Source organism: Malus sylvestris, chromosome 9 (genome assembly GCF_916048215.2).
Source record: "Malus sylvestris chromosome 9, drMalSylv7.2, whole genome shotgun sequence".
NCBI lineage: Eukaryota > Viridiplantae > Streptophyta > Magnoliopsida > Rosales > Rosaceae > Malus > Malus sylvestris.
Window position 1 is genome coordinate 6,016,761 of NC_062268.1, and position 26,390 is coordinate 6,043,150.

The window sequence follows — 26,390 nt, forward strand, 5'->3', positions numbered from 1 at the left end:
TAAATCGCACTTCTTGTCATCAAATTGCGCAGTAAGTAAATCGAACTTTTTTTAATAAGATCAGCTCACACACTGTTTCTTTATTCTTTAAAATTAAGGTATCCATTATTGAGAGTTGTTCCACATCAGTGAGGAACAAATTTTGTTATATGCTTATATGGTATTGGGCTACTCCTCATATTACCAATAGGTTTTATAGTGGAACCTCAATTTCATTATGGTATTAGAGCAAGTTGGCTTCCTGTGAAGCCAAATGGCCACACGCGCTTCACGTCACCTTGTTGTGTTGTCCACGTGTAGGCTTGAAAATCGGCCACACGTGCGGGGACGTGTTGAGAGTTGTCCCACATGGGTGAGGGACAATGTTTGCTATATGCTTATATGGTCTTAGACTACTCCTCATATTGTCAATAGGTTTTATGGTGGAACCTCAATTTCATCGTCCATTAGTGCTTGGCAGTTGAGAATGAATGTATTGGGCCTCGCATAATTTTAGTCCAAACAACAGGCACCTCCAGTCGCCCTAGCAAGCAACAACCACACTGTTTCTGCATCTGGTTCTCTCCCTATCCTGCGCTCTGATCTATTACGTAAAACCTTTTTCTCCCACTTCCCAAGAAACCCATAATCTTACTTGCTGATCTGTGCAATATTGATCCTCTCACCTCTCCGATCATCCTCCATTGAAATCATTGTTTTCTCTTAACTAAAGATTATGACTTTTCTCTTGCAACTTCCCAGAATCCAAAATGCTTGAATTTGATTGCTAATAGGGTTCTCTTTATCTAAATTAAATCCCATTATTGTGTGAATGTCTTTTCGCGCCTTATGATTGCTATCCATCAGGCACAGTTGATGAAAGTGTGTCTTTCTCAGAAGAAGAAAATCAAACCGTACACCTGATGGGGAAAGCAAATAAGGCTCAACTATCAAATGTATTCAAGAAAGTTGTACATATATAATATCTACCACCAATTTTACGTGGAATATAATTTTCTCTAAAATTTGAAGAATGAGAAAAGATACGAGTCTTACATGTCTTACGAGTAGATCAAGAAAAAGGAAAGGCAGCACATCAAAGGTGAGATAATAGTTTGGTCCTTTTCTTTTGTGAGAATGATTCTTGTCTTCGTAGTTGTTCAAGTTTCTCATCTCTTAGCAATTAGCACGGTTGATGAAAATGTATCTTCCTACTAAGAAAAAAAATCAAACCCGTATACATGATGGGGAAAGCAAAGAAGGCTCCATTATCAAATGTATCCAAGAAAGTTGTACATATCACATGATTTGCATCTACCAGCAATTTCACGTGGAATATTATTTTCTCTAGAACTTGTAAAAAGAGAAAAGGTATGAATCTTACTTGTCTTACAAGTAGACCAAAAAAAAGAAAGACAACACAACAAATGTGAGATTTTGCTTTGGACTTTTTCTTTTGTGAGAATGAGATTTTTATTCTTCTTTGTAATTGTTTCAAGTTTTTCTTCTATTATTAATCAGGCAAAGTTGGTGAAAATGTGTCTTCCTCACAAGAAGAAAATCAAACAGTATAGGTTATGGGAAAGCAAAGAAGGCTCCACAATCAAATGTAATCTACCACCGATTTCACGTGGAACATAATTTTCTCTAGAATTTGTAAAAGAGAAAAGATACAATCTTACTTGTCTTACAAATAGACCAAATAAAAAAGATAGCACATCAAATGTTAGATTATACTTTGTTTTTTTTTTTCTTTTGTGAAAATACGATTCTTACTTGTCTCTGGAGTTGTTCAAGTTTCTCATCTGTTATTAATCAAGCACGATTGGTGAAAGTGTGTCTTCCTCAGAGGAAGAAAATTAAACCATATACATGATAGGGAAAGCAAATTAGCTCCACAATCAAATGTATCCAAGAAGTTTGTACACACACACACACACACACACATATATATATAACATCTACCACAAATTTCACGCAGAATATAATTTTTCTCTATAATTTGTAAGAAGAGAAAAGATAGAGTCTTACTTTTCTAACAAGTAGACCCAAAAAAAAGACAACACATCAAGGTGAAATTATACTTTGGTCTTTTTCTTTTGTGAAAATGTGATTCTTACTTGTTTTCGTAGTTGTTCAATTTTCTCATTTCAAGTCAGAATGAGATTCTTCCCAAATCTCTTTAAATTTCTCTCCATTTTTCTCATTGGATTTCATTTTCTTTTCATCTTCGAAAACTTGTAATCATTTAGGAGGCTTCTATTTTCAAAATTGTTTAATATTTTGGATTGCAGGTTCTTCCTTGTTAGATCGGGACTTCAGTTTATTTTCGTTCTTGGATCTTGCTGCTTCCCCTTTGGTTACCCTTAGTGGAAAATCAGGTAAAAGGTGATCGAGTTGAGTTGGAAGTTAAAAATTCGGAAGATAAACACACGTTCTATGATAGATGTTATACAGAGCACATCAAAGGTTGATTATACTTTGGTCATTTTCTTTTGTGAAAATGCGATTCTTACTTGTCTTTATAGGTTGATTAAATTTCTCTCCATTTTTCTCATTTGATTTCATTTTCTTTTCACCAAAATTTACGTGTCTACATTGTTATTTTTACTTTTCCGAATACCTTCAATTTGATATCAGAGAGAGAGACTATTGGATATATAATCATTTCATTTTAGGTTTGATAAGAATCCGTTTGATAAATACTTTGTTTTTAATTCTTAACTATTGTGTTTATTAAAAAAAGAAAAAAAAGAAAAGCAGAATGGTTATCAGATAGGACCTTGTACAAAGCGTTTAATTTTGTACTACTTTTGTATCTTTCTTGGTACCAAGCCTCTTTTAATTGTTGATATTTTATTATAGACAGAGAATAGAAAACTTGATATCATCCCACAAGCATTAGCACGTTTTAGGAAAAACCCTGAATTGAAATTCGAAACTTTGATCATTCTTTCAGATAAGCAGACTTTCCATTTTAGAGGTGTTGACCCTAGAAACTACAAAGCCTACGTGGCGCGCAGGCCGAGTAATTAATGAGCTAACTACGTCCTTCGGTGAATGCGGGGCGTGCCAACTCGTCGGCCGAGGAGTAAATTTGTTGATGTTGCGTTGGGTCGCGCTACTGACTTCTGCGTCTTGCGATTGCGGCCGAGAAAGGAACACGTCTCGGCCTCTTGGGTTCTCGAACCTGAAGACAAGGTTACTATTCTTACGAAGTTCAAAATCAAATTCGGCTTTCAATGTGCCGAATGTAATAACTGTAACACCTCACTTCGCCGAGAAGGCTGATGAGATGACCTCGACCAATAAGGATTTAGAAACCCTTCTCGACCGAGACTTGGATAGGTAATCAATCGTTCTCGCCGCAGTGCTGTTGATGCCAACGGAAGATACTGCGAGACCGACTGACTCTACGGTGACAGAGCTATCTATGCCGACTTAAGATATCACCGGTTGCTTCCACAGTGCTGTTGATGCCAACGGAAGATGTGTCAGCGAAAAAGGAAAAAGAAAAATCACAAGTTGTGAGAGTTTGCACAGGGCAATTTTGTATTGATTTGTGGGGCCTTTCCCGTTGCTGAATGTCTTGTATTTATAGTAGCAGAACACCGAGTCCGAATTCCAATCCTATTCGAACTAGGTTCCCTTCTCCGGATTAACATTACCTCGATCAGTCTTATCTCTGCTAGGACTACGAATCTAGTCCTTAACTGAGCCGGATTCGCCTTCTAGTTTACTGATCTCGTCGAGAGTCCCTATTGTATTAGGACTCGACTTGCATTCTGATTTAACCGACCTAGGCTCGGAAGCCCATGAGCTGAACGCTCCATGACCCTTTCGCCGTACGGCTTCCCGGGCCGAGAGTGATTCCTCCCTCGGCCCAAACTTGTTATTTTGGGCCCAAACATTGCCCCCTCGCTTCTGAGGTCCTCGGCCTGAAACCTTCGGCCGAGTTTCGGCCTTGAAGAAGCGAATCTATCACTCAGAATCCTAATACCCGAGTTCCAAGGCGCATTTATTGAACATGATCGCACGATCTTGATCCTGCTAAATCACTCGCCACGTGGCATCCTCTAACATGGCCAATCCCCAATAATGACGTCTGAAGCATGCGTCTGCCCGAACCGTCTTGCCATTATGACCACTATCTCAATCCGCGAGCCACTACCTCAGTCTGTGAGCCCACCTGTCATCGTGCAGGCGTCGAACCGTCTTTCGTCATTAACTTCGCCGTCACACGCGATCGTGCGCCCCCAAAACCTAAAACCGTCGGTCTTCTCAACCGTATTTCCCAAATGTTCATCATGATCAACGATTCCTCCGGTCGATTTTGTCCTTTGTTTTGAATTTCGAACGATTGCTCTTCCCTCCACAACTCTATAAATACCGAAATTCTCTCATTTGTACTTTACGCTTCCAAAATTTTCTGAAATCCCTTGCCATTGCTCTCTAGTGCATTCCTTTATTCCAAGTCTTCGTCTTCAAACCCCCAACCCAGAAAATCCTTTTACGCCGTGATTCTTTCTCATAATGGCGTCCTTCATCTCCAAGCTTTCCAAGGAATATGACCAGCATCAGAAGATTCTTGATCGGAGCTCGATCAAGACTATACGGTTTGAAAACGACATGAGCACTCAGCACCAGATCCTGGGTCCTCTCTTCAAGGCTGCAATACCGCCGACCATCACCGGCCTTCTCCAGGAGCACTGCCTAACACCCTTGTTTCAAGGGTTTGAATGGTCGCGATGGGACGCGGCGAAATCCCAGGGCTCCTGGCCTTCGACGACCACAACCTGGGCAGCCTGGGTCGTTCGAATGGAACGGCTCTTTGGCGATCAATGGAAGGCCCTCGGCATCTACGACGCCATCCTCCTCTCGTCCATGGATGTCGTCCTCGACAAGGAGCTTCTCTTAGCCGCTCTGTGCTTCTGGTGTTCGGCCACCAACACAATGGTTCTTCCCCTTGGTCCCATTGGTCCCACCGTCCTGGATATCATCGCCATTCTGGGGACTTCGGCAACCGGGATCCCCGTCGACGCGACTCTTTCTAGGCACCCGTCGAATATTGATCTGAAGACGCTTTTCGACCGTCGAGCCTTCGAGACCCTGAACCGTGACGGTCACATCCCGTCGAAGGAAGACATTCAGAAGCTCCACAAGAACTTCTGTAATTACAACACCCTCTACCTTCACTTCGCCGGCCGAGGAGAAGAGGACCTGCGAGAAGGAGAGCATGAAGCCTTCCTCTTTTATTGGTACAACAAATATATTTGTTGTACCAAGTCAAACAAGTGTTTGGTCGAGAACATGACGGTAGCCGAAGCCCTGGCTAGTGGTCACGTCCTGGCACTGAGTTCCAACATTCTCGCCCAACTCTTCCGCTGCCTGGCCGAAACAACCCTCCACAAGGTCGACCCACACCAGAATGGTCCCCTCTGGGTCTTCTAGCTCTGGTTACAAGTGTATTTCGTCTCTCTTCGGCCGGCCATAGCTGACTTCTCATCAACGGAGGCGCTTGGACCTCAGTTGGCCTCTCGACCGATACCTCCCCATCAAGCCGAAGAGGTATTTCGGTACCTCTTTGCTCTCGACGACTTCTCCAACGATGAGTTCCTGATATGTCGTCGTCGAGACTATCCTTCCTCCATCAAGCTGCCTACCTCTACATGGGGCGCAGAGGAAGAAGCAGATCTTCGTCAGACCTGGGGGTCGTTTGTGCTTGTTCGTGACCTCCCTCTCGGCTGTGACGGGAAACGGTCGGGTTGGGAAGTATATCATCCGAACTTCCTTGCCCGACAACTCGGCTATCTTCAGGGCTGCCCCGTCCCCATTCTCTCCTCCCGAACGCTCCTAAGCCGAGGACGTGAGCCCCGTTCCTCGGAGACGGAATGTAACACGGCTGTGAGGGAGTTCCAAGAGCGTTGTCAAAAATTCCGTCTTCGACCGACCACCCCCGAAACCCATTGCACTGACACCTTCGGTGAATGGTGGGAAAATTACACTCAGGAGTTCTTTGGTGCTCCGGTCGAAGAGGTGCTAAACAGACTCTTTGGTGATCGTCCTAAGAGGGCATCGGCTCCCCAAACTCAAGGTAATTTTCATTTATCGCCGGTTCCTTCCAACCTTGCATATTGATTTGCCTTACTGAATTGTTCTTATCTTCTCAGGGAATCGGCCTTCGAGAAAGACGGAAGCTGTTACCGCGGCCACGGTCGAGAAAAAATCGGCCCTGGTTAAAAGGGTTAAAACTGCTGTTCGGGCCGTGCCAACCAAACGACCTCGCCGAGAGGCCGAGCCGGCCATCGAGCCTCCGCCGCCTGCCAAGCGGGTAAAACAACTAGCAAAGAAGGGCGCACGGGAGATCCATGTCATCTCCAGTCAAACTACAGGGGCGACAACTCCCAGTGTTTCCCCTTCTCCCGCCGTTGTTCAACCCTCGATCGAGAAACAGCCTGCCCCGGCCGCAGAGACAGGTCGACCGCGACCTGTCTCTGGGGCTGGTACACCAGTTCTGCCTCCCTCCGTCGAGGAGGCACCTATTCCAAAAATGGTGGCCTCTGCGACCAAGGGAGCAGCCCCTGAAAATCCAAAACCCTCGGTCTTCATCCTGGAAGAGAGTGAAGGGAGCGACGAGGTCCCGCTGGCAGATCGCCCTCACTCTCGTCGGTAACCTCCCCCAAAGTCAGAGATGGTGGTTCAAGCCGGTCCCTCCACGGCTGATCGTGGCAAGCGCCCAATCGAGGAGCCGACGGCGGCGGCCGATCCCCTTGCTCCTTCCCAGGATCAAGATGTTCCTGCCTCCTTCGAAACGGCCGTTCCGGTCGACCCATCTGCAGCCGACCGCGGCAAACGTCCACTCGAGGAACCCGAGGCGACGGCGGAATCGCCCGTCCATCCTCAAGACCAGGGCTTCCATATCCCTCCACAGGATGTTACCTCGGCCTTCGTAAGTATCTTCTACCGTCTTTCCTTGATTGTTTTTCTGCTCTAGAATTCTAAACGAAGACAATACTAAATGTCAGGTGCCCTTACATTCTTTTCACCGTCAATTCTACGTGCCGAAGGGCGTTATTTATATTTCTTGGCCGCCTCAGTGGCCATCAAACGTAGATAACCTCCATCGGCCGTGTGAATTGAGAAGCAATCTAAGACACTGGGCTCGGCCATTGAGTTCTTTAGGTTCGAGCAACGATCCTGGGGACATGGCCGAGGTCTCCTCTCGGCAGGTTAAAAAACAACGAAACCTTCTTGCTATTCTTGTCATGACTTTCTTTAAGCCTAACCTTGTTTGTACATGCAGGTTTCGTGGGAGGTCGAATTCAAAGCCCTCCTCTCCAGCACAACTGCAGAGTCCGGCCCTTCGGCCGCTCCAACTGAAGCTGCCGATCCAAACGCTTTAACCCAGCTGCGGGAAGTTTTGTCGCTCTCCGCGTCCCAAGTGCTAGAGCGCAATGGTCTTGATCAGCTTGGCGTATGTCTGAACGATCTTGGGGCCGACGGTCGCCTAAGTGAAGATGCCATCGTTCAGGCGTCGTCTGCCTTGGAGCGGGTTCGGGAGACATTTAGTCTCTTCCAGACTGCTCTAAAGGCCGAAGAGGATCTACAGACTGCCACGGCCGTTCAAGACACTCTTCGCTCGAAAATCGATGATCTGAGGGCAAAAGGAGAAGTACTAGCCGAGCTCGATCGTCAGATGGCCGAACTGGCAAAACGTCGGTCGGCCATTGCTTCCGAGCTTGCTAGAGACTTTGAATCGGGCGGAAAGGATCGCCTTACTGAATACGTGGCTGCAATAAAGCGGGTCGAGCGGTTGAAGCTGGACAAGAAGAACCGGCAAGCTGAGGTTATCATGGCCGACGTGCGGTGGTTGGAGTTGAAGGCCCTGCTCAGCACTCTTCTTCCCTCTTCTCCTTAAATGTATCTGAATGTAAACCAACCGACCTACTCATTTTGTAAATACTTATCAATTTTAATGGACTGGTTTACTATTCCCGCATTTCCCATGTGACTGGATAATATTTCTTCAAAAACTTCCCATTAATCGGTAATCTGTGGACCGCACCGGTTCGGTCTTTAAGATGATATGCCCCTTTTCCATATACCTTATGCACAATAAACGGCCCTTCCCAATTCGGCGACCACTTGCCGAACCTAGGATCTTTTATTCCTACGGGCAACACCGTTTGCCACACTAACTCACCCTCGCCGAATGTTTTCTGTCGCACCTTTTGATTATAGGCTCGCTCGGCAATCTGTTTTTTCGCCACTAATAAGTTATAAGCGTCAAGTCGTGCTTCTTCCAAATCTTCTAATTCCTGTCTCATGGACTGACTATATTCGGCGCTAAACAAACTACTTTGTTCAATTAATCGCAACGAATTTATGCTCAACTCGACTGGTAGCATTGCATCGTGTCCGTAGGTTAATGCGTATGGGGTTGTCGCAGTCGCCGACCGGGGCGACGTTCGGTATGCCCATAATGCCTCGTTCACCTTCAAATGCCACATGCCAGGCCTTTCTTTTATTATTTTTTTGAGGATACCGATCAACACTTTATTACTTGCCTCGGCCTGCCCATTCGCCTGTGGATAATACGGTGTGGACTGTTCCAGCTGAATTTTCAAATTGGCCGTGTATTCCTTAAACCTTTCGGCTGTGAAGATTGTTCCATTGTCGTTTATGATCGTTTCTGGCACACCGAACCGGGTCACAATGTGTTCCTCCACGAAATCGCAAACTTCTTTAGATGTTAACTCGGCATATGATTTTGCTTCGACCCATTTGGTAAAGTAATCCGTTGCGACTATTATCCATGCATGCTTAGCAGCTCCAGAAGTCGGCGTGATTTTGCCGATTACATCCATGGCCCATCCTCTAAACGGCCATGGCTTAATGACCGAATGTAATGATTCGGCCGGGACCTTTTGTATAGGCCCATGGATTTGGCACTGGACGCATCTTCGTGCAAACTCGATACAATCTTTCAGTAATTTCGGCCAAAAATAGCCGTGTCGTCGGAGTAGCCATCGCATTTTACGTTCGGATTGATGAGCTCCGCAAATCCCTTCATGAACTTCCGAGATCGCCCGAGCACCCTCTTGGGGGCCGAGGCATAGCAGTAGTAATCCATCCTCCCCTTTTCGATATAACTCGTTCTGGTACATGACATAGTTCGTGGCGTGAACTCGTGTCTTGCGACTATGTTTTTCATTGGGATTATCAAGGTACTGCATAATGGGTTTTCTCCAATCATCTGGTGTTGCCTCGACGGTGCAGACCTCTATAGTATCTTGTCGGTCTAACAACGAAGGTAAAGACATGACTCGAGTGCGTATTACATCGTTGCGCCGGAGGATTTGCTGGTTGACCAAGGCCGGGTATAATTGTCATAGCACCGGTATTTCTCGGCCTAGCTTGCCCCCCAGGAGTTGTGCACCAGAGGCAATTTGAGCCAGTTCATCTGCGTCGGTATTATGGATCCGGGAAACATGCTCGAACGTAATACCGGCAAAGGACTCGGCCAAATAGCTGGCAACCATGTGGTAGGGTGCCAGGGTACAACTCATGCATCGAAAAGATCCATTAAGTTGGTTGATCACAAGTTCAGAGTCACCGAGGACGAGGGCACGGGTGGCCCGCAAGTCATGAAGGAGGCCAAGGCCGATGATTAAGGCTTCATATTCGGCCTGATTATTGGTGCAGTCAAAATCCAACTTAAGCGAAAAATACCAACGATCATGATTAGGAGATTGAATGACAACTCCAACGCCGGCCGAGGATGAAGTACTGGACCCGTCAAAATACATCGTCCAATAGTTGTCACGTGCTTCCACCATGCCGATTTCAACATCGGTGTCCCCAAAACCATAGGGGGAAGGATGGTGAGCCAGGAAATCGGCCAATGCTTGGCCTTTGACAGCTTTCTGAGGCACGTATTGTAGGCTAAACTCGGACAACGCCATCGTCCACTTCCCAATTCTCCCTTTTACGATCGGCCGGGTAAGCATGTACCAGATGACGTCGGTCTGGGCAATGACTTGTGTGACCGACGGAAGCATGTAATGCCGGAGTTTAGAGGCGGCGAAGAACACGGCAAGACAGAGCTTCTCCACGGCGGAATAATTGATCTCCGGTGGATTAAGATTTCGACTGAGGTAAAAAATAGCCTGCTCTCGCCCGGCATCATTGTCTTGGGCAAGGAGGCAGCCGATTGACTTTTCAGCCGCCGAAATATATAGTTTGAGGGGTTTACCGCACCGAGGTGGAACAAGAACAGGTGGCGTTGTAAGGGAGACTTTGATTTGTGTAAATGCCGCCTGATGCTCGATCGTCCACGCAAATGTATCCGAGTCCTTAAGTTTCAAAAGCGTGGAAAACGCTTTCATTTTTCCTGCCGAGTTAGCTATAAATCGGCGGAGAAAATTTATCTTGCCGAGTAAGGACTGCAGTTGTTTCTTCGTAGTCGGTGGTGGAGCACTGACGATTGCACGTGCCTTATTCTCATCGACTTCAATTCCCCGATGATGTACGAGAAAACCAAGAAAATTCCCAGCCGAGACACCAAAGGCACACTTGGCAGGGTTCATCTTGAGGTTGTGCTGACGCATGCGAAGGAAAGCCTGTCGGAGATCGTCCAGATGTGTCCGTTGGCGTTTAGATTTGACGACAACATCGTCGATGTAAACTTCGACGATGGTACCAATTAAATCATGGAAGATGGTGTTCATCGCCCGTTGGTACGTGGCGCAGGCATTTTTGAGGCCGAATGGCATAACAACCCATTCGTAAGTGCCGAGTGCCCCCGGGCAACGGAAAGCAGTTTTGTGCACATCGGCTTCGGCAATAAATATTTGGTTGTACCCGGCATGTCCATCCATAAAGGAGAAGATCGCATGATTCGCCACGGCGTCGATTAACAGATCTGAAATCGGCATTGTATACGCGTCTTTGGGAGTTGCCAGATTCAGATTGCGAAAATTGGTACAGATGCGCAATGCACCATTTTTCTTTAATACAGGAACGATATTTGCCAACCATTCGACATATCGAGCTGTCCGAATGAATCCGGCTTTCAAAAGCCTAACTAGTTCGTCCTTGACACTGAGTTGTACTTCGGTCGAGAATCGACGAGGTGGCTGACGGAAAGGTTTAAACCCGGGCTTAATACGTAATTCATGCTCGACCAGAGTACGATCTAAGCCGGGCATTTCATGATAACTCCAAGCAAAACAATCTTTGAATTCCGTAAGCAAGGTACGAAACTCGTCTTTCATTCGTTGGGGGAGTAACGCACTAATAAACAAAAGCCGTGGGTCATCGGCCGTCCCAACATTAATCTCTTCCAAAGGGTCCTTAACGAGGGGCCGATGATCTTCGAGCTCGGCCGGGGCGGCTCGAATTTCATCAAAAGATAATACAGGCCCATTATCTCCCTCAGCAAGGAACTCGACGAGGTTGACGCCCGAATTTGGTTGTTTAGATATCGTATACCAATGGGCCAGCAGTCGTTCCATAGTAGATGAAACCGCGGCCCTACGTGCTTCCCGATCGGTGTCAAACATCGGCTTCGGGGAGGAAGTTAGCTAATCCGAGTCTCGCCGAATCCTGCTGGACAGTCTCGGCGCCAACCTCGATAACTTTCTGAACGGAAATCCGAGTCGGCCGTCCCTCTTCATTGAAGCCTTGCAACGTAATATAGCCGACGTGATCGTCATAATACCGTGCTTGAATCATGTTGGCTTCGAAGGGCTGGCTATCGGCCGGATGAACAGTGACCGATTTGCCGTCCCAAAAGACAAGCACTTGGTACAATGAGGAAGGAATACAACTGGTTTGATGAATCCAATCTCGGCCGAGCAGTGCATTATACTCGGTTTTGGAATCAACCACGAAAAAAGCGGTCATATGGGTGCGACCGGCAATATTCACAGTTAACGGAAGCACACCTTTGGTGTGGGATTTGTCGCCAACAAAACTACTCATTGTGATTCCTGACGGAATAAGCTCGTCATTTGAACGGCGTAAGGCCTTTATGATGTTCAGGGGCATGATATTGACAGTAGCTCCACAATTGACAAAAACTTTAGAAACCGGATATCCCTCGATGTGTGCCGTTACATACAATGGCTTTAAATGGTGAAGCTTGGCCGATGATAAACGAGGGAACAATTCGGCCAAAGCAGCCTTTAGACTATCATCTTTTGTTGTTGGCTCGCCTTCAGCAATTGATACGAAATCAACATAGCCGGGTTCCTCAGCAACCACATCCCCATCGAGGAAATTTGGTTGAGCCGTGCTTGATTGAAAATCGGCAGGTAACACATGGACCATACTGATTTCCATATTATCCAGGACTGACGGGCCCAACTGGTCAAGACATTCCTCGTTCGGTTGGTCGGCGACTACGGACTCAGTTATCGTCAGAGTCGGACAACGAGATTCTTCCGTCCCTTCTTCAATAATGTCACTCGGCGGAGCCGCTTCGGCCACTTGTTGGTTCTGCGTGACCGCCTCAGGTAAGGTCGAGATTGATAATGAACTTGGGGTCAAAACCTGAACCTGCTTCTGGTAGTGTAGCCGAGCATCCCTAGTGTCAAGATAAGCATCCAAACGGGCAATACATGCGATTTCATCGGTCGTAAGGCCGAAGAGAGAAACCGCCGAAAATACTTCAAAGTGATACCGTAAATACTGAAGGTCCTCCAGCGAGAAAGGAAGGTCAGCGACATCGATATCGGTATACGGGTCGACTTCAAATCCAAAAACACGAGCTTCTCGTATGTGCTGGAACCTTGCTTTCAATCCTGGATCTGAGGTTTTCTGGATGATCCGCTCAGCATCCGGACAAGTCAGGACAAGATCAATGGTGTCCTGACATGCCTTCGGCAAACCATACAAATCGTTGGCCGAATGTTTCTTATGAAATTCTCGCATATACTCCAAAGACTCCCCAAGGAACGGGGGATGCAAATTCCGTCGAATTTTGACCAAAGGCTCTTGTATAACTAGCGGGGATAATTTGCTTTCGGCCTCTTGCCTGAAATGTTCAAGACGTGCCTTCATTTCCCCTGGTCGAATGAGAAGTTTGATCCGTTTATCAGCTTCTTCAAACATGGTCTCGACGTCTTGATCGACCAGCCGTTTCCCCTGAGCCAACTCTGTCATAATTGCTGGAGGTGGTCGCTCCTCCTCAGTGGCAACTGTATCCTTCGGCCGCCACTTAGGGGCCGAAGTTTCTTGGGCTGCTTGTCGGCGAGCCATGCAATCTATCCGTTGATGCCGGCGTTTCTGAGATTTGGACAACACGGTGTAGACGCCCTTCGAAGAATGGTATGTATACCAACGTTGATCTCTAGGCTCGGGAGGCTTGAAGGTCTTTTGACTCCGTGATGATCCTGAACTGCTAGAATTACGCTTATAGTAATCATCATCATAAAATGAAGCATCAAAATCGAGGCGCCGCCTGACCGGGGGTGTCTCTTCCATCCGTACTTTAGGACCGAGCCTCCCAAAAACCCCATGATGTTGGCCTTCATTGGCTATCTTTTCCCGAGTTACGGCCACGGGTTGCGAAGAAGGCTTCTCCTCTGGTTCACTGTCGACCTTCGCTCTACATTTCCTGCACAAAACCGCCGTCCCACTATGTTCGTCGGTGCTATAATCCATCATAGGTTTGACAATAGCGGGCCCCGTTAAAGCCGTAGGTAGTTTATTTGAACGAAAATCGACCATGAAACGTGGCCGAACATTCTGATTCCGCGGGCGTTGTGTCTCAACCACTTCAGCCTTGCCTTTCCCTTTGTCCTTGGGTAGGTACGCGTCGACCATGTTTACTGTTGCCGTGGGGAACGGATCAGTATCAACACTCATCCTCTTCTCGGGGAACTTCAATTTGCCATTATCAATCCAGCTTTGGACGTTATCACGAAATACGACGCAATTGTTTGTCGTGTGTTTGCTCGAATTGTGGTATTTGCAATACACCTTTCCTTTAAGCTCTTCGGCCTTAGGAATGTTATGACCGGGCCGAAGCTTAATGATTCTTGCTGATAACAGTTGGTCAAAAATTACGTCAGCCTTGGTAATATCAAAAGTATAAACCTTTGACGGTTTCGATGTTCCTTCAGTGGCCGAGCGACTTTTGGCTTCTCTAGAATCAACCTGAGTCAATGCCTTGCAAATGTATGGCTTATCTATTACTATCTCAGCCGCATCCACACTAACACATTCATCCTCGGTTGATGCATAATTGACAGTAGGGTTCTTGTAAATCGTTCCCCGAGTTGGAGTCTTCGAAATCTTTTCCTCGCGGAGCAAATAATCATACTGCTCGACATGTTGGGCCAATTCGTACATATCCTGAAAATTTGCCCCCAAAAATTTCTTTTTGTATTCGACGTCAAGGCCATTCAAAGCAAGCCTGACAAATTCGACTTCGGGTAAAGGCACTCGGCACCAATTCCTAGTTGATTTGAACCTGGTAAGATAATCCATTGGTGACTCATCAGATGCTTGAGCCATCCGTGCTAATGAAGAGACTGACATCTCCATCCCCGACCGATAAAACTGCTCGTGGAACTTCTCGACCAACTCCTCCCAGTTTTGGACGGAATTAGGCGGGAGATTGATGTACCAAGCAAACGCCGAGCCGGTCAATGAAAAATTGAACAGCCGTAACTTATGGAAATCACTATTAACATCTCCGCATTGCGCGGTGAAACGAGCCACGTGCTCCAATGAAGACAGGGACGATTCACCAGCAAAAAGACTAAAATCTGGGATCTTGAAACCCTTCGGGTATCCAAACGTCTCCACGTAAGCTGGGTACGGATGAATAAACTTGGGAAACTTCGGCCCTTTCTTCATGGCCGAGTCGATCATCCGCTGAACTTCGGTCATATCAACAGGTGTTGCTTCGACACTCTGGTCGGTCCCGTCTGACCTACTATTCGACCCTCCTCCTTTCTCCAAGTTAATTGGTTTGAGCGGGGCAGGAATAGGCTCGGCCGGTACAATCGGTACCGGGTTGTTTCCTGGTAAACAAGGTTGGCGAAGATCGAAAGGCCTGCTGCCACCAACTTGACTAACCAACATTTCGAGCAGCCTGGTTTGTCGGTCATTGGAACTGAGTATCGCGTCATGCAACTTGTCAATGCCTCGACTAAACGTCTGCTCGACTGACCGAGACTGCTCGTCCAGTCGCTTTTGAAGAAACGACCTTGTTGGTGGATCAGATCCTTCACCATCATCCTCGTCACACTCTTCTACTACCCCTTCAGTGAGAATGCAGGTGTTCCTGTTAGGGACTTCTGGATCGCGGAGTTGACTGCCGAGATTAACTTCTCTTTCTCGGCGGGTCGCACTCGTGGACTCAGGTGTCACGGCGCTAAGGGGATTCTGCGCCTGTGGCACACTTTGTCCCGTGCTTTGATTCGGCAAATCAGCTATCGACTTTCCCATAGTGGTTTTCTTTTTTACCGATCGTGTTTCAATTGGCATGAACTTCGTAGTTTAGCACTGGGTCCCACTGGGCGTGCCAAAATGTTGACCCTAGAAACTACAAAGCCTACGTGGCGCGCAGGCCGAGTAATTAATGAGCTAACTACGTCCTTCGGTGAATGCGGGGCGTGCCAACTCGTCGGCCGAGCTCGGCCGAGGAGTAAATTTGTTGATGTTGCGTTGGGTCGCGCTACTGACTTCTGCGTCTTGCGATTGCGGCCGAGAAAGGAACACGTCTCGGCCTCTTGGGTTCTCGAACCTGAAGACAAGGTTACTATTCTTACGAAGTTCAAAATCAAATTCGGCTTTCAATGTGCCGAATGTAATAACTGTAACACCTCACTTCGCCGAGAAGGCTGATGAGATGACCTCGACCAATAAGGATTTAGAAACCCTTCTCGACCGAGACTTGGATAGGTAATCAATCGTTCTCGCAGCAGTGCTATTGATGCCAACGGAAGATACTGCGAGACCGACTGACTCTACGGTGACAGAGCTATCTATGCCGACTTAAGATATCACCGGTTGCTTCCACATTGCTGTTGATGCCAACGGAAGATGTGTTAGCGAAAAAGGAAAAAGAAAAATCACAAGTTGTGAGAGTTTGCGCAGGGCAATTTTGTATTGATTTGTGGGGCCTTTCCCGTTGCTGAATGTCTTGTATTTATAGTAGCAGAACACCGAGTCCGAATTCCAATCCTATTCGAACTAGGTTCCCTTCTCTGGATTAACATTACCTCGATCAGTCCTATCTCTGCTAGGACTACGAATCTAGTCCTTAACTGAGCCGGATTCGCCTTCTAGTTTACTGATCTCGTCGAGAGTCCCTATTGTATTAGGACTCGACTTGCATTCTGATTTAACCGACCTAGGCTCGGAAGCCCATGAGCTGAACGCTCCATGACCCTTTCGCCGTACGGCTTCCCGGGCCGAGAGTGATTCCTCCCTCGGCCCAAACTTGTTATTTTGGGCCCAAACAAGAGGTGATTGAGCAGTTTGAGTTACAGTTTTCTATTTTTTTCTTACGTATTTTTCCTTTCGACAGCTATTATGCATATATTTCATTGTATACATTTTCAAATGCACATGAACAAGATCACTCCCTATAATTGTTGAACTGAAAGATTGGTCGGCTAGTAGGTCATGGTGGGCAGTTTATTCAGAAACCTATTTTGCATTCTTTTTTTCGCCGGTGAGAATTCTGGCGGTGGTGAATAGGTTGGGCAGTGGGAACTGAAAAGAGGAAGGGCGTGCATGTAGAAGAAAAACCAAAGACCAAAGCTTCACTACTAGAATTCTAGCTAAGTAGCTATAGGACACCGTTTTTTACACACTGCAGACACCGAAGTACATTATCGGCGGGCTTTGAAACTCGGACACCGAAGATCAGTGTCGTTAACAAAATGTATTCGAGACGTTGTGCCTTGGTGCTAACTTTTCCTGTTTCCTATGCAAATATTTTCTTGTTCTTGTGCTTTATCTTTCAGATATCTTCAAGGGCTTTTTATGTTCTTTTTCTTTTCTGTAATTTGCCCCACACCAAACATTTTCTCTCAAACAAAACAATCCTCTCTCTCACACTTCGTCACCCTTTTCTCTCTCACTCCCTCTCTTCCTCACGAAGGCTCTTCACCGAGTCTCTCTCTATCTCCCGCAGATACAAAAACCCACCATCACCAACACCACCTATGCATCACCAACAATCCCTCTCTCTCTGTCTCTGTCTTCCTCTTTGCTTCAGATCAGATTTGGGTTTTTCCAAACCGCCTTAGATCTGATTTTTTTTTTCTTTTCGGTTTGAGTTCATATTTTTTGTGATCTGAATTGTATATTTTCAGATCTTGCATGGGCCTTCATGTGTTAGAGATTTGATTTTTCGTTTTTTGTTTTTAATAATTGTCGCTGCATGCAATTTTTTGATAATTCATATGATGGATTGTTGTTCTGCAGTGATGAGTGTTGAGTACAACAAGGTTTTGTAGTGAGGAGGATGCACTGACAGGTATTACTATTCTCCTTTTCTCTATCTTCATTTTTCGTTTTCTTTATGCTTATTAAAAACTTCATTTTTGTCGCTCTTGTAAGTAATTTATGATGTTTATTTATGGTATTTATGCGTTGTTAACTTTTATGGTGTACCAGAACCAAAAAAATGAAAAAGATGATTTAATAATCGATTTAGTCAGAAATAAAATTAGAGTTTAATCAGTGTTAGTTTTTATTATTTCAACTTTGTTTAATTAAAATGTATTATCAGACAAGTTGTTGTAATGGATTTTTATCACATATAGTCCTTAAATTGGAAATTTGATCAATGTAAATCTTGAAAATAAATGCCTTAAATTAACGTGGTTGGTCTGTAATAATTTTGCCAAAAATTTTGTTATCCACTTCTCTGGCACATATTTGAATTCCATATGTTCAATAAAATATTGCCATATGGATAGATGATTCAAAATAAAAAGATAATTTGAAATGGACAACACAACCACCCCACTTAAGGTCTCAAACCCCTCCTCAAGCCTGCACAATCTCAAATTCCGTTCTTTTTTAAATGTGCTGGCACCTTCTTAATTTCAATACGCAAATCAATTGAATTCCTTGAATTCAATCCGCATTCGTAAAAATTAACATTTTTTTAGCAGATTCATTCAAACCCCTTACCCCTCACTTAAAACTACATTTGGGTCTCTATATTTTTGTACAAAATTACCCATAACATAAACAAAGTAACCGGTCTGAAAGATTGAAACTCCATCAGCTCAGCCTCTCCAGCTCAAACCCTCAAGACTGCACTACCACCACAGAAGAAAAGACCCATCGTACGGCTTGGACCTAGCCGCGGTGATGAGAAGACGAAGGAGGAAACGTTGTCGTTCTTCACAACGTGCCGTTCTCTGAGATCTTGTCGTGTCGGCCGGATAGTGATTTTTGCGGCGTCGATGGAGGTGGGGACTGGAAACTCTTCGTCGATCGATGAAAATAAAATGGAGACGGAGGGGATTGCAAAGCAGCTTGGGTGTGTTTGGTTGCGGTTACATGTGGGGCGAGGTGGGGTGGGGGCTGTAGTGGTTGATCGGTGGGACGGGAAGAAAGAATATGGTTTTTTCTTTTTCTATTTTTTAAGTTTATAATTATACAAAAATGAACTTTAACGAAAAACACCCGGTACTATTTACTTTAACGAAAAATCACATTTTTACACTAAAAAGTCAATCCTGATACTATTCACTTTACCCTTTATTTTGTTCTTATAATTAAAACTTAAAGTATTCAAACCTTTTTCATTAGTTTTCCTTATACATAACTATTTTTTATTATTTAAATCTTTTTAATCCACATGGTCATAATTTGACCGAGATTGAATATATTCTACTATTTCTTTGTACCCCGATATATAGAAATGGTGGTGTTTGTCACTAGTTCTTGTAGGGCTTCTTATTTAAAATTATGAAACATTTGCTTTTTTTTCTTTCTTCCTTCCACATATGCTCGACTAACATAAAATCTGGTTGAATGAATGGACAGATTGAACATGACAGCTCCAATTGTTCCTACACTTCTTAACCGTAAAAACTATGAAAGTTGGAGTTCTCGGATTGAGAGCTACTTGCTGGCCGAAGATCTTTGGGACATTGTCGAACACACCTATGACTTTGAAAACGAGGCTTTGAGGAAGAAGGATGTCAAAGCCTTATATGCAATCAAGAATTCTTGCGGGGATGATACGTATAAACTTATAAAGGACCTAGACTCGGCCAAAGACGCATGGGATACCTTGTCTGAAAATTTTAAACTTGGATATAATCGATATAATCAATCATCAGATGAAATAGGTACGTAAGTATATATTGAAGAAAGTTGAGACTTTACTGTAAAATCAATTGACAATATGACAAGTAGACCAACCTCTTATGATCCCTTGCAAGATTTCTCATTTTTAGAATTCTTTGATCTTCACATTCTCACATGCATGAAAAGTTCAAGGAAAATAGAAAAGCTGATAAACATAGGGCAGTGGTTATACATTGGAGGTGATCTATTCTGATTTGAGGAGGAATATTTTGTAATTATTATAGATTATCTCAGTACGCACAACAATTATTTCTTCAGTACTATTTTTAAATGTAGGAATTTGGACGAAGGGATGAAAAGGAAAAAAAGGAATTGAATTCGACAAAAATAAAAAAGAAAAATAGGAATTGAATGGCATCTATCATCTAAACATCAAGATTTTCATTCTCAGATAAGAGGACAATTCTTCAAGCGTATCCGACTCCGACTCCGACTCCGACTGATCGTGATGCTAGGCCAGAGTTGGCAATGGAAGAAGGGCACACTGGAGGTATATATGTATATACCTTGATCCTAACAAATTAAGACATCTATTTAATGATAGAAAGTTTAAGCCTAACTTGGCTCACCACTATCAACACCGGTAGTGTCTTTTACTTAATCAAGCACCTATTACTAGGTGTGGAGTTTATCACAAAATACTTCGGTGATATTAGAATTAGAATCTCTGTTATATAAATTATATAACCTTTTCTCTTCCGTATTTTGAATTATTTGGTTTTGTCCATTAGGTAGAAATGCAGGACTGCTACTAACAGCTTTATTAATCCATTCTCTTTTAGTTCATCTGCCGCAGAATTTCCCATTTGTTTTCAAATTGTATTTAATTATTTTCATTCAAGTATGGGAAAGTTAGCAATTGCTAAACATGGCAGGACACGATGAGAGCAATGCCAACAATATCCATGAAACTTTCGTCAAATATGTGGGGTCTAAAGATTGGGATAAAGCGATCAAGTTTCTTCGCCAACATCGCCAATTACGAAGTGCAAGAATTTTTAACGGTACGGCCCTTCACTTCGCAGTCAAAAGGTTAAGCAAGTGCAGCGTGCGCAATATAGAAGAGTTGGTGGACTTAATGGAAAAGGAAGACTTGGAAATACAAGATATCCATGGTTATACAGCTCTGTATCATTTAGTAAGAGAAAATCCAGAAATGGTTGAAGTAGCCAAACGAATGGTTGCAAAGAACCACAATTTACTTACAAATTTACCTGATGATGACACCCAGAACCCTCTAGTTATCCACGCTGAGTGGAAGGAAAAAGGGGAAAGAATGGCTCGCTATCTCTATTCCTTCACTCGTGAAACACTAAGAGTTGTCGATGGTGCTGAACTCATTTCTCTCGGTTTTCTTCGCAGGAGATTTGGTACAATTTTTCTCTGCATACTTGCAATACATACTGGTCGAGTTTCAAACATGACCTATTTTTAATGTCAATCTTTTCCTGTGTGAATTTTTTTTTTTTTTTGTGTTACAATTTTTTTTTTCTGCATACTTATAGTGGTTTTTTTTTCTTTTCACACTTCGATTATATACAGATATTGTGTGGGATTTGATTCAACGTTACCCACAATTGGCTGTGGCTAAAGACTACAATGGGGATATTCCCTTAGCAACATTGGCCAATAACCGTTCAGCATTTTTAAGTGGAAGCCGACTCAATTTATGGGAAAAATTGATCTATTATGGTTAGTACAAATTACAATATTGCTTTTTTATTTTCTCATCATATTTTGTGTAACTGAAATTTTTCTAAATGAAAAAACTTGATATAAGTTCAATTTTGTGATTCACAATTAGGAATAGTCCACTTTTGTAAAATTGGTCTAGTGACTAGGGTTACACATCGGTATCCCAATTCTTCTTTTTTCTTTCTCCTTGAACACCATTATTAGTTCAAAATCTATTGTGGCTTTTGCTGGATTCAAGATCAAATCTTCTGCGACCAAAATAGGTGTGGCCTTACTCATTGTTTGACACATAATAAGTTTATGACGACGAAGTTAATAAAAGTTAAGTTTATAAGCACATGTCAATCAATGATTGAGGCCGTAGAGAGGCGACACCCATTTTAGGTGCAAAAGATTTGATCTATGCTGTTGGTTGTTGACACACCCCGATCCTAGAATCAAGGCGTGCTGGCAGTCACGCCTTGATTCTAGGATCGGGGTGTGTCAGTTTGGTATCAGAGCCTAACCCTGGCCGCGAGTGTGCCGACGAGGACGTCGGGCCCCTAAGGGGGGTGGATTGTGACATCCCACATCGCCCATGGGAGTGATCCTTAAATGTGTATTCCCATCCCTACCTAGCACGAGGCCTTTTGGGAGCTCACTGGCTTCGGGTTCCGTAGGAACTCCGAAGTTAAGTGAGAAGGAGGCCAGAGCACTCCCAGGATGGGTGACCTACTGGGAAGTTGCTCGTAAGTTCCCAAAAACAAAACCGTGAGGTAATGGTAAGCCTAAAGCGGACAATATCGTGCTACGGTGGTGGAGCGGGCCCAGGAAGTGACCTACTGGGAAGTTGCTCGTGAGTTCCCAAAAACAAAACCGTGAGGGAATGGTAAGCCTAAAGCGGACAATATCGTGCTACGGTGATGGAGCGGGCCCAGGAAGTGATCCGCCCCGGGCCGAGATGTGACAGTTGTTGGCTCGGTTGTCGAGATTTTATTTTTATTTTTCTCATTTAAAAGAATGAATTGTTTTGTATAATCCATGCGGCACTGTTTATTAGACTTGTAGACCACATATGTGTGCCATGTCAGCACACTAACATAATAAGTGACATAATTCTAACGAAATGATCAAATTGATACGTGACACTCAATTTTAAGTACAACATTGACCAATTTTGAAATTTATGACCACAATGATGAGTTAGGTCAATTTCAAATACCACTAAAAACCCTTTCCAAAATGGATCATGAGGTTTCAATTTTCTCACATTGCTCCCTAAGTTTTTAAATCGTAGTAATTTACACCTTTTGTCTAACGAGTTATTTGAATCTTTGTTAATTTTGATGACATGGTGAGCATGAAACCCGCAATTGAATTGATATGTAATTAGCATTTACAACACATTGACTAAAAAACTGATCAATTTAATGAATAATTAGACATTCAAATATACAAAATGTGTAAATTGATACAATTTTAAAATTTTAGGGTGTAATGTGAGAAAATTGAAACCTCATGGCTCATTAAAAAATCAAATCAAACTTTGAGGATGTAAAATGTAATTATCCCTTACAATTATTACTCAAATTCCAACTTGACTGAAATACAATTTTGCATCTTTTTAAGGTAGAGTCCCACTTTTAAATCTTGGGTTACACCTAAAATCAAATATGACTTTTGACTTCAAATTTTGGAGAGCCTAATGAATTTTGAAATTCATGTCTTTACTTTGCGACAATAAAGATAAGGGTAATTCTATTGCGAATAATTTTCATGTAAACTTGTGGGTGCACTTCCTTATTCACCCAATTGTAAATAATGATTTTTTTTTGTTATTGTAAATAATGATTTTTATCGTAAAATGTTACAATCGAAGTTGTTCATATTTTTAATTAATAATTATCTGAAAGTCATCTCTACAAAACAACAATCAAATTGAAAATTGTTTAGTCATTCATACGTATTAAACGAATCAACAGTTTGATAACAAGTAACGTTCTCATGTTACGTAATTATTCAGTTACAAGTAATGCATGAATACATAATTAACATACAAAACTTGCTTCATAAGAATATTTCCTTGAATTAATGGTTGGGCTTGTGTTCTTATCTTGATAGGTATACGCATAAAACCTCTTCTTCCCATTAAGGAAAGTGACCAGAGTGATCAAAGGCATCTCTCAAACCAAAAAGAGAATCAAGGGCCTCTGTCAAACCAAAATGAGAATCAAAGGCATCTCAATTCCTCAGGTATTTTACATGTCTGCAATGCAATTTGGCTTTTGTTAATGCCATGGTAATTTGTTCATCTTCATTCCATATTTCCTACTTAGGGTTATAAATAAGTTTATCTCCAACCGAAGGCTGGTCAGATGACTCGTTTTAACCCTGTGATCCTTCAAAAAATTAATATTTTAATAAACAGTACATGACTATATTTGCTTCCATCTCCAACCAAGGAACAAAATGTTACAAGTAAGTTGACAAAACGAAATATCACACTGCTCAAGCTTGATTTATTTAACTTTTTTGGAGCTCAAGCCAGGCTTGACTTTCTTGTGATTCGAGCTCAGCTAGAGTGAGCTTAAAAAACTCAAGCTTGATACCAAGCTCAAGCGGTTTTGATTGAGCCATTTACTATTCTAAGTTGGCCCGGTCTTGTAACAAAACTTAACAACTTGACAACGCATTGTAATAAAATAATATATAAAGCACAATTAAATGTTATGGTGATCAAAATTTTAAACCAAATTTGAAAACTAAATGATGTGTCACAAATATGAAATAAACACATTAATTAGTACTTAAATAATAATTCAATCATTAATATTCACATCATTTAGTTTAAAATTTTAATCTCCCTAACATTACCCTTCCTATAACACAAAATTTCCAAACATATTATTTCAGATAGTCATATAAACACGTGTTTTTCTTTTGATAATTGGAAACCAGTAGGAGGCCAATTCATCATGCCTGTAGTTTCTTTGAAAAACCGAAAGGACGAGGGGACATGATATCGATCTCCGCATTAAAAAGAAGGGAAACTGAATATAAATCTAATTTAGAAAAAAAAGAAGCAGTAAACATAATTCTTCAAAAGTAAAATCTCGAACATGAAAACCCCATAGGGTTGGTCACCGTGGAAAATGAACAAAGGTTTAGAACGCCAAACCTGTTAACTCGAGTTCAGACTCTTACAATTGCACTTCTTGGGACCACAAACTCTGATTTGCCATACCGTTTTGACTCGAGGATTCCTCCTCAGAAAGAGATTCGGCTTACTCTTGTGTGTATTAAGCAAAGAACAATCCTCTGTTTCCTTGTTTTGTAGTTGTAACATATATTCTCTCAATAATAGTGTGCGCGTGCACATATATTTTGTAGGTATATATGTGTGTTTCTAATTGGACTTGTAATGCAGTAATGGGTTTGTTCCGAGGACTAGTGACGAATCTTCAAAAAATTTTGGGTAGGTCACGCATTCATATTGCTAATTGATTTTTTTATGATTGTTTTATTAATAATTAAAATTATTTTAAAATAATTGTAATTTTATATTTGTTTTCTTGAATGAACTTAGGAATCAATCATATATATGAGATGAAATTGATGCACGAGCGGGTCCAACAGTTTCTACCTCTCATGTGTAAAGCCACAAAAAATACACATGAAACTAAGGCCTTTAAGGCAGCACTGTGCGTTGCAGCAGAACGAGGGCATGTGGAGTATATTACTCATTTCTGTAGAAATGAATTAAATGATGAGTCATTTCCTATACCTGTAAGTTTCATTACGAGCAAAAACTATCAAAGCTTGTTCCAAATTGCCGCTGAATGTCGTCACCACAAAGTTTATAATCTTATTTATGTCCTCTATGAGTTGTTCCATGAACAAGATAACAATGCTAGCCAAGGTCCAATACAAGACAATGTAGGGTGGAGAAATTACTTTGGCAATAATATGCTACACACAGTGGCAAGTATTACCCCATTGTCACAGATTGATCACATTCGAGGTGCAGCTTTGCAAATGCAAAGAGAACTACAGTGGTTCAAGGTGACTATTTATCTGTCAATCTACCTCTATATACATATGTGCCTATATTTAGTCTATATGTTGTTTATGCATATTTTTGTGGCTATAGTTTTACTCTCATTTTCTCTTATTCCCCTCCCTTATTTTGTTATTTTATTTATTCAATTTCAAAGAAAAAACAGAGAATGCAGAATTACTTAGAAATAAAAATTAAAAAAAAAGTAAAAGCTTGTCTACGTGAACAAGCATGATAAGAAAATATTGAAATTAAAAAGAAAAACATTATTATGTACTACGTACTATACTATCATCCTATGTAACTTAACTAGTGATTTAGGGTTATGTGGTGTCTCAAAGACCAAATGTTCAAGGATTAATATGAAGAGATAAGGATTTCATAGTCACTTCCCTAAATATCTTTTGTCGCCAATAATGCAGGAGGTGGAGAGCCATGCATATCCAAAGGATCGTGAACATGTAAACGGAGATAATATGACACCGCGAGAAATATTTATGGAGAATCACAAAGAAATGGGAAAAGAGGCAGAAAAGTCAATGAAGGAAACATCAACTTCTTGTACAGTTGTAGGTGCTCTCATTGTTACCATAATGTTTGCTGCATCATTCACAGTTCCGGGTGGAAATGATGAAACTACAGGCCTTCCTAAATTCTTAACTAAAAAGGTATTCACAACATTTATAGTTTCAGATGCAATCTCGCTCTTTTCTTCAACAACTTCGGTTATCATGTTTTTGGGCATTCTCACATCACGTTATTCCGAAGATGATTTCCACAAATCCTTGCCCGCAAAAATGATAATAGGCCTTTTCACCCTCTTCTTATCTATCGCCACCATGATGATTGTCTTTTCTTGTGCCCTTTACATTATGCTTGATGGGAAACCATCGATTGTTATTCCAATCATTTTGCTTGCCAGCGTTCCAATTGCCTCCTTCATCTGGATGCAATTTCCGCTGCTTGTTGCGTTAATCATTTCTACTTTTGGGCGGGGAATATTTGATAAGAAACCATATAAAAAGTCGTTGAATTCCAGTGTTGTCTTTACTTAAGTTTGGATTTGCTACTTTTTAAGAAACTTGTAAAGATAATCCAATGTATGCGCTTTCTATTAGTATTTGGCCCATTACGAATGTGATTTTTCCTTGGATAATAATGTATGTTCTTTGATCATAAAAGAAAATTCCAACTTCAATTTATATTTTTGAGTTTTCTTTTTTGGTGAATTTCTATTTTGAGTTTGTTTCTAAGACAAACTCTCTCTATGAGCTCTATTTTTTGGTCGATAAAATGACTTGATTGAAGCAACCCAAAAAGGGGA

At 42.6% G+C, this 26,390-nt stretch overlaps 1 protein-coding gene across 9 annotated transcripts in view; it reads left to right on the forward strand.

Moving 5' to 3' along the window:
- Window positions 1–26,390, forward strand: part of LOC126582928 (NADPH-dependent diflavin oxidoreductase 1-like) — an 85,639-nt gene that overhangs the window by 51,600 nt on the left and 7,649 nt on the right. Inside the window, exons 1-11 of one of the 9 annotated variants that reach the window (XM_050247157.1) lie at window positions 1,564–2,051; window positions 2,274–2,360; window positions 17,431–17,482; window positions 19,009–19,316; window positions 19,727–19,825; window positions 20,211–20,705; window positions 20,878–21,027; window positions 23,131–23,262; window positions 24,437–24,484; window positions 24,596–25,071; window positions 25,489–26,268. The exons of 4 other annotated variants lie outside the window; for them this stretch is intronic. In XM_050247157.1, the coding sequence (XP_050103114.1) occupies window positions 19,016–19,316; window positions 19,727–19,825; window positions 20,211–20,705; window positions 20,878–21,027; window positions 23,131–23,262; window positions 24,437–24,484; window positions 24,596–25,071; window positions 25,489–26,121 (2,334 nt within the window). In that variant the 5' untranslated portion in view covers window positions 1,564–2,051; window positions 2,274–2,360; window positions 17,431–17,482; window positions 19,009–19,015 and the 3' untranslated portion in view covers window positions 26,122–26,268. 4 more of the 9 variants (XM_050247156.1, XM_050247159.1, XM_050247160.1 and 1 more) reach the window with 4 other exon arrangements.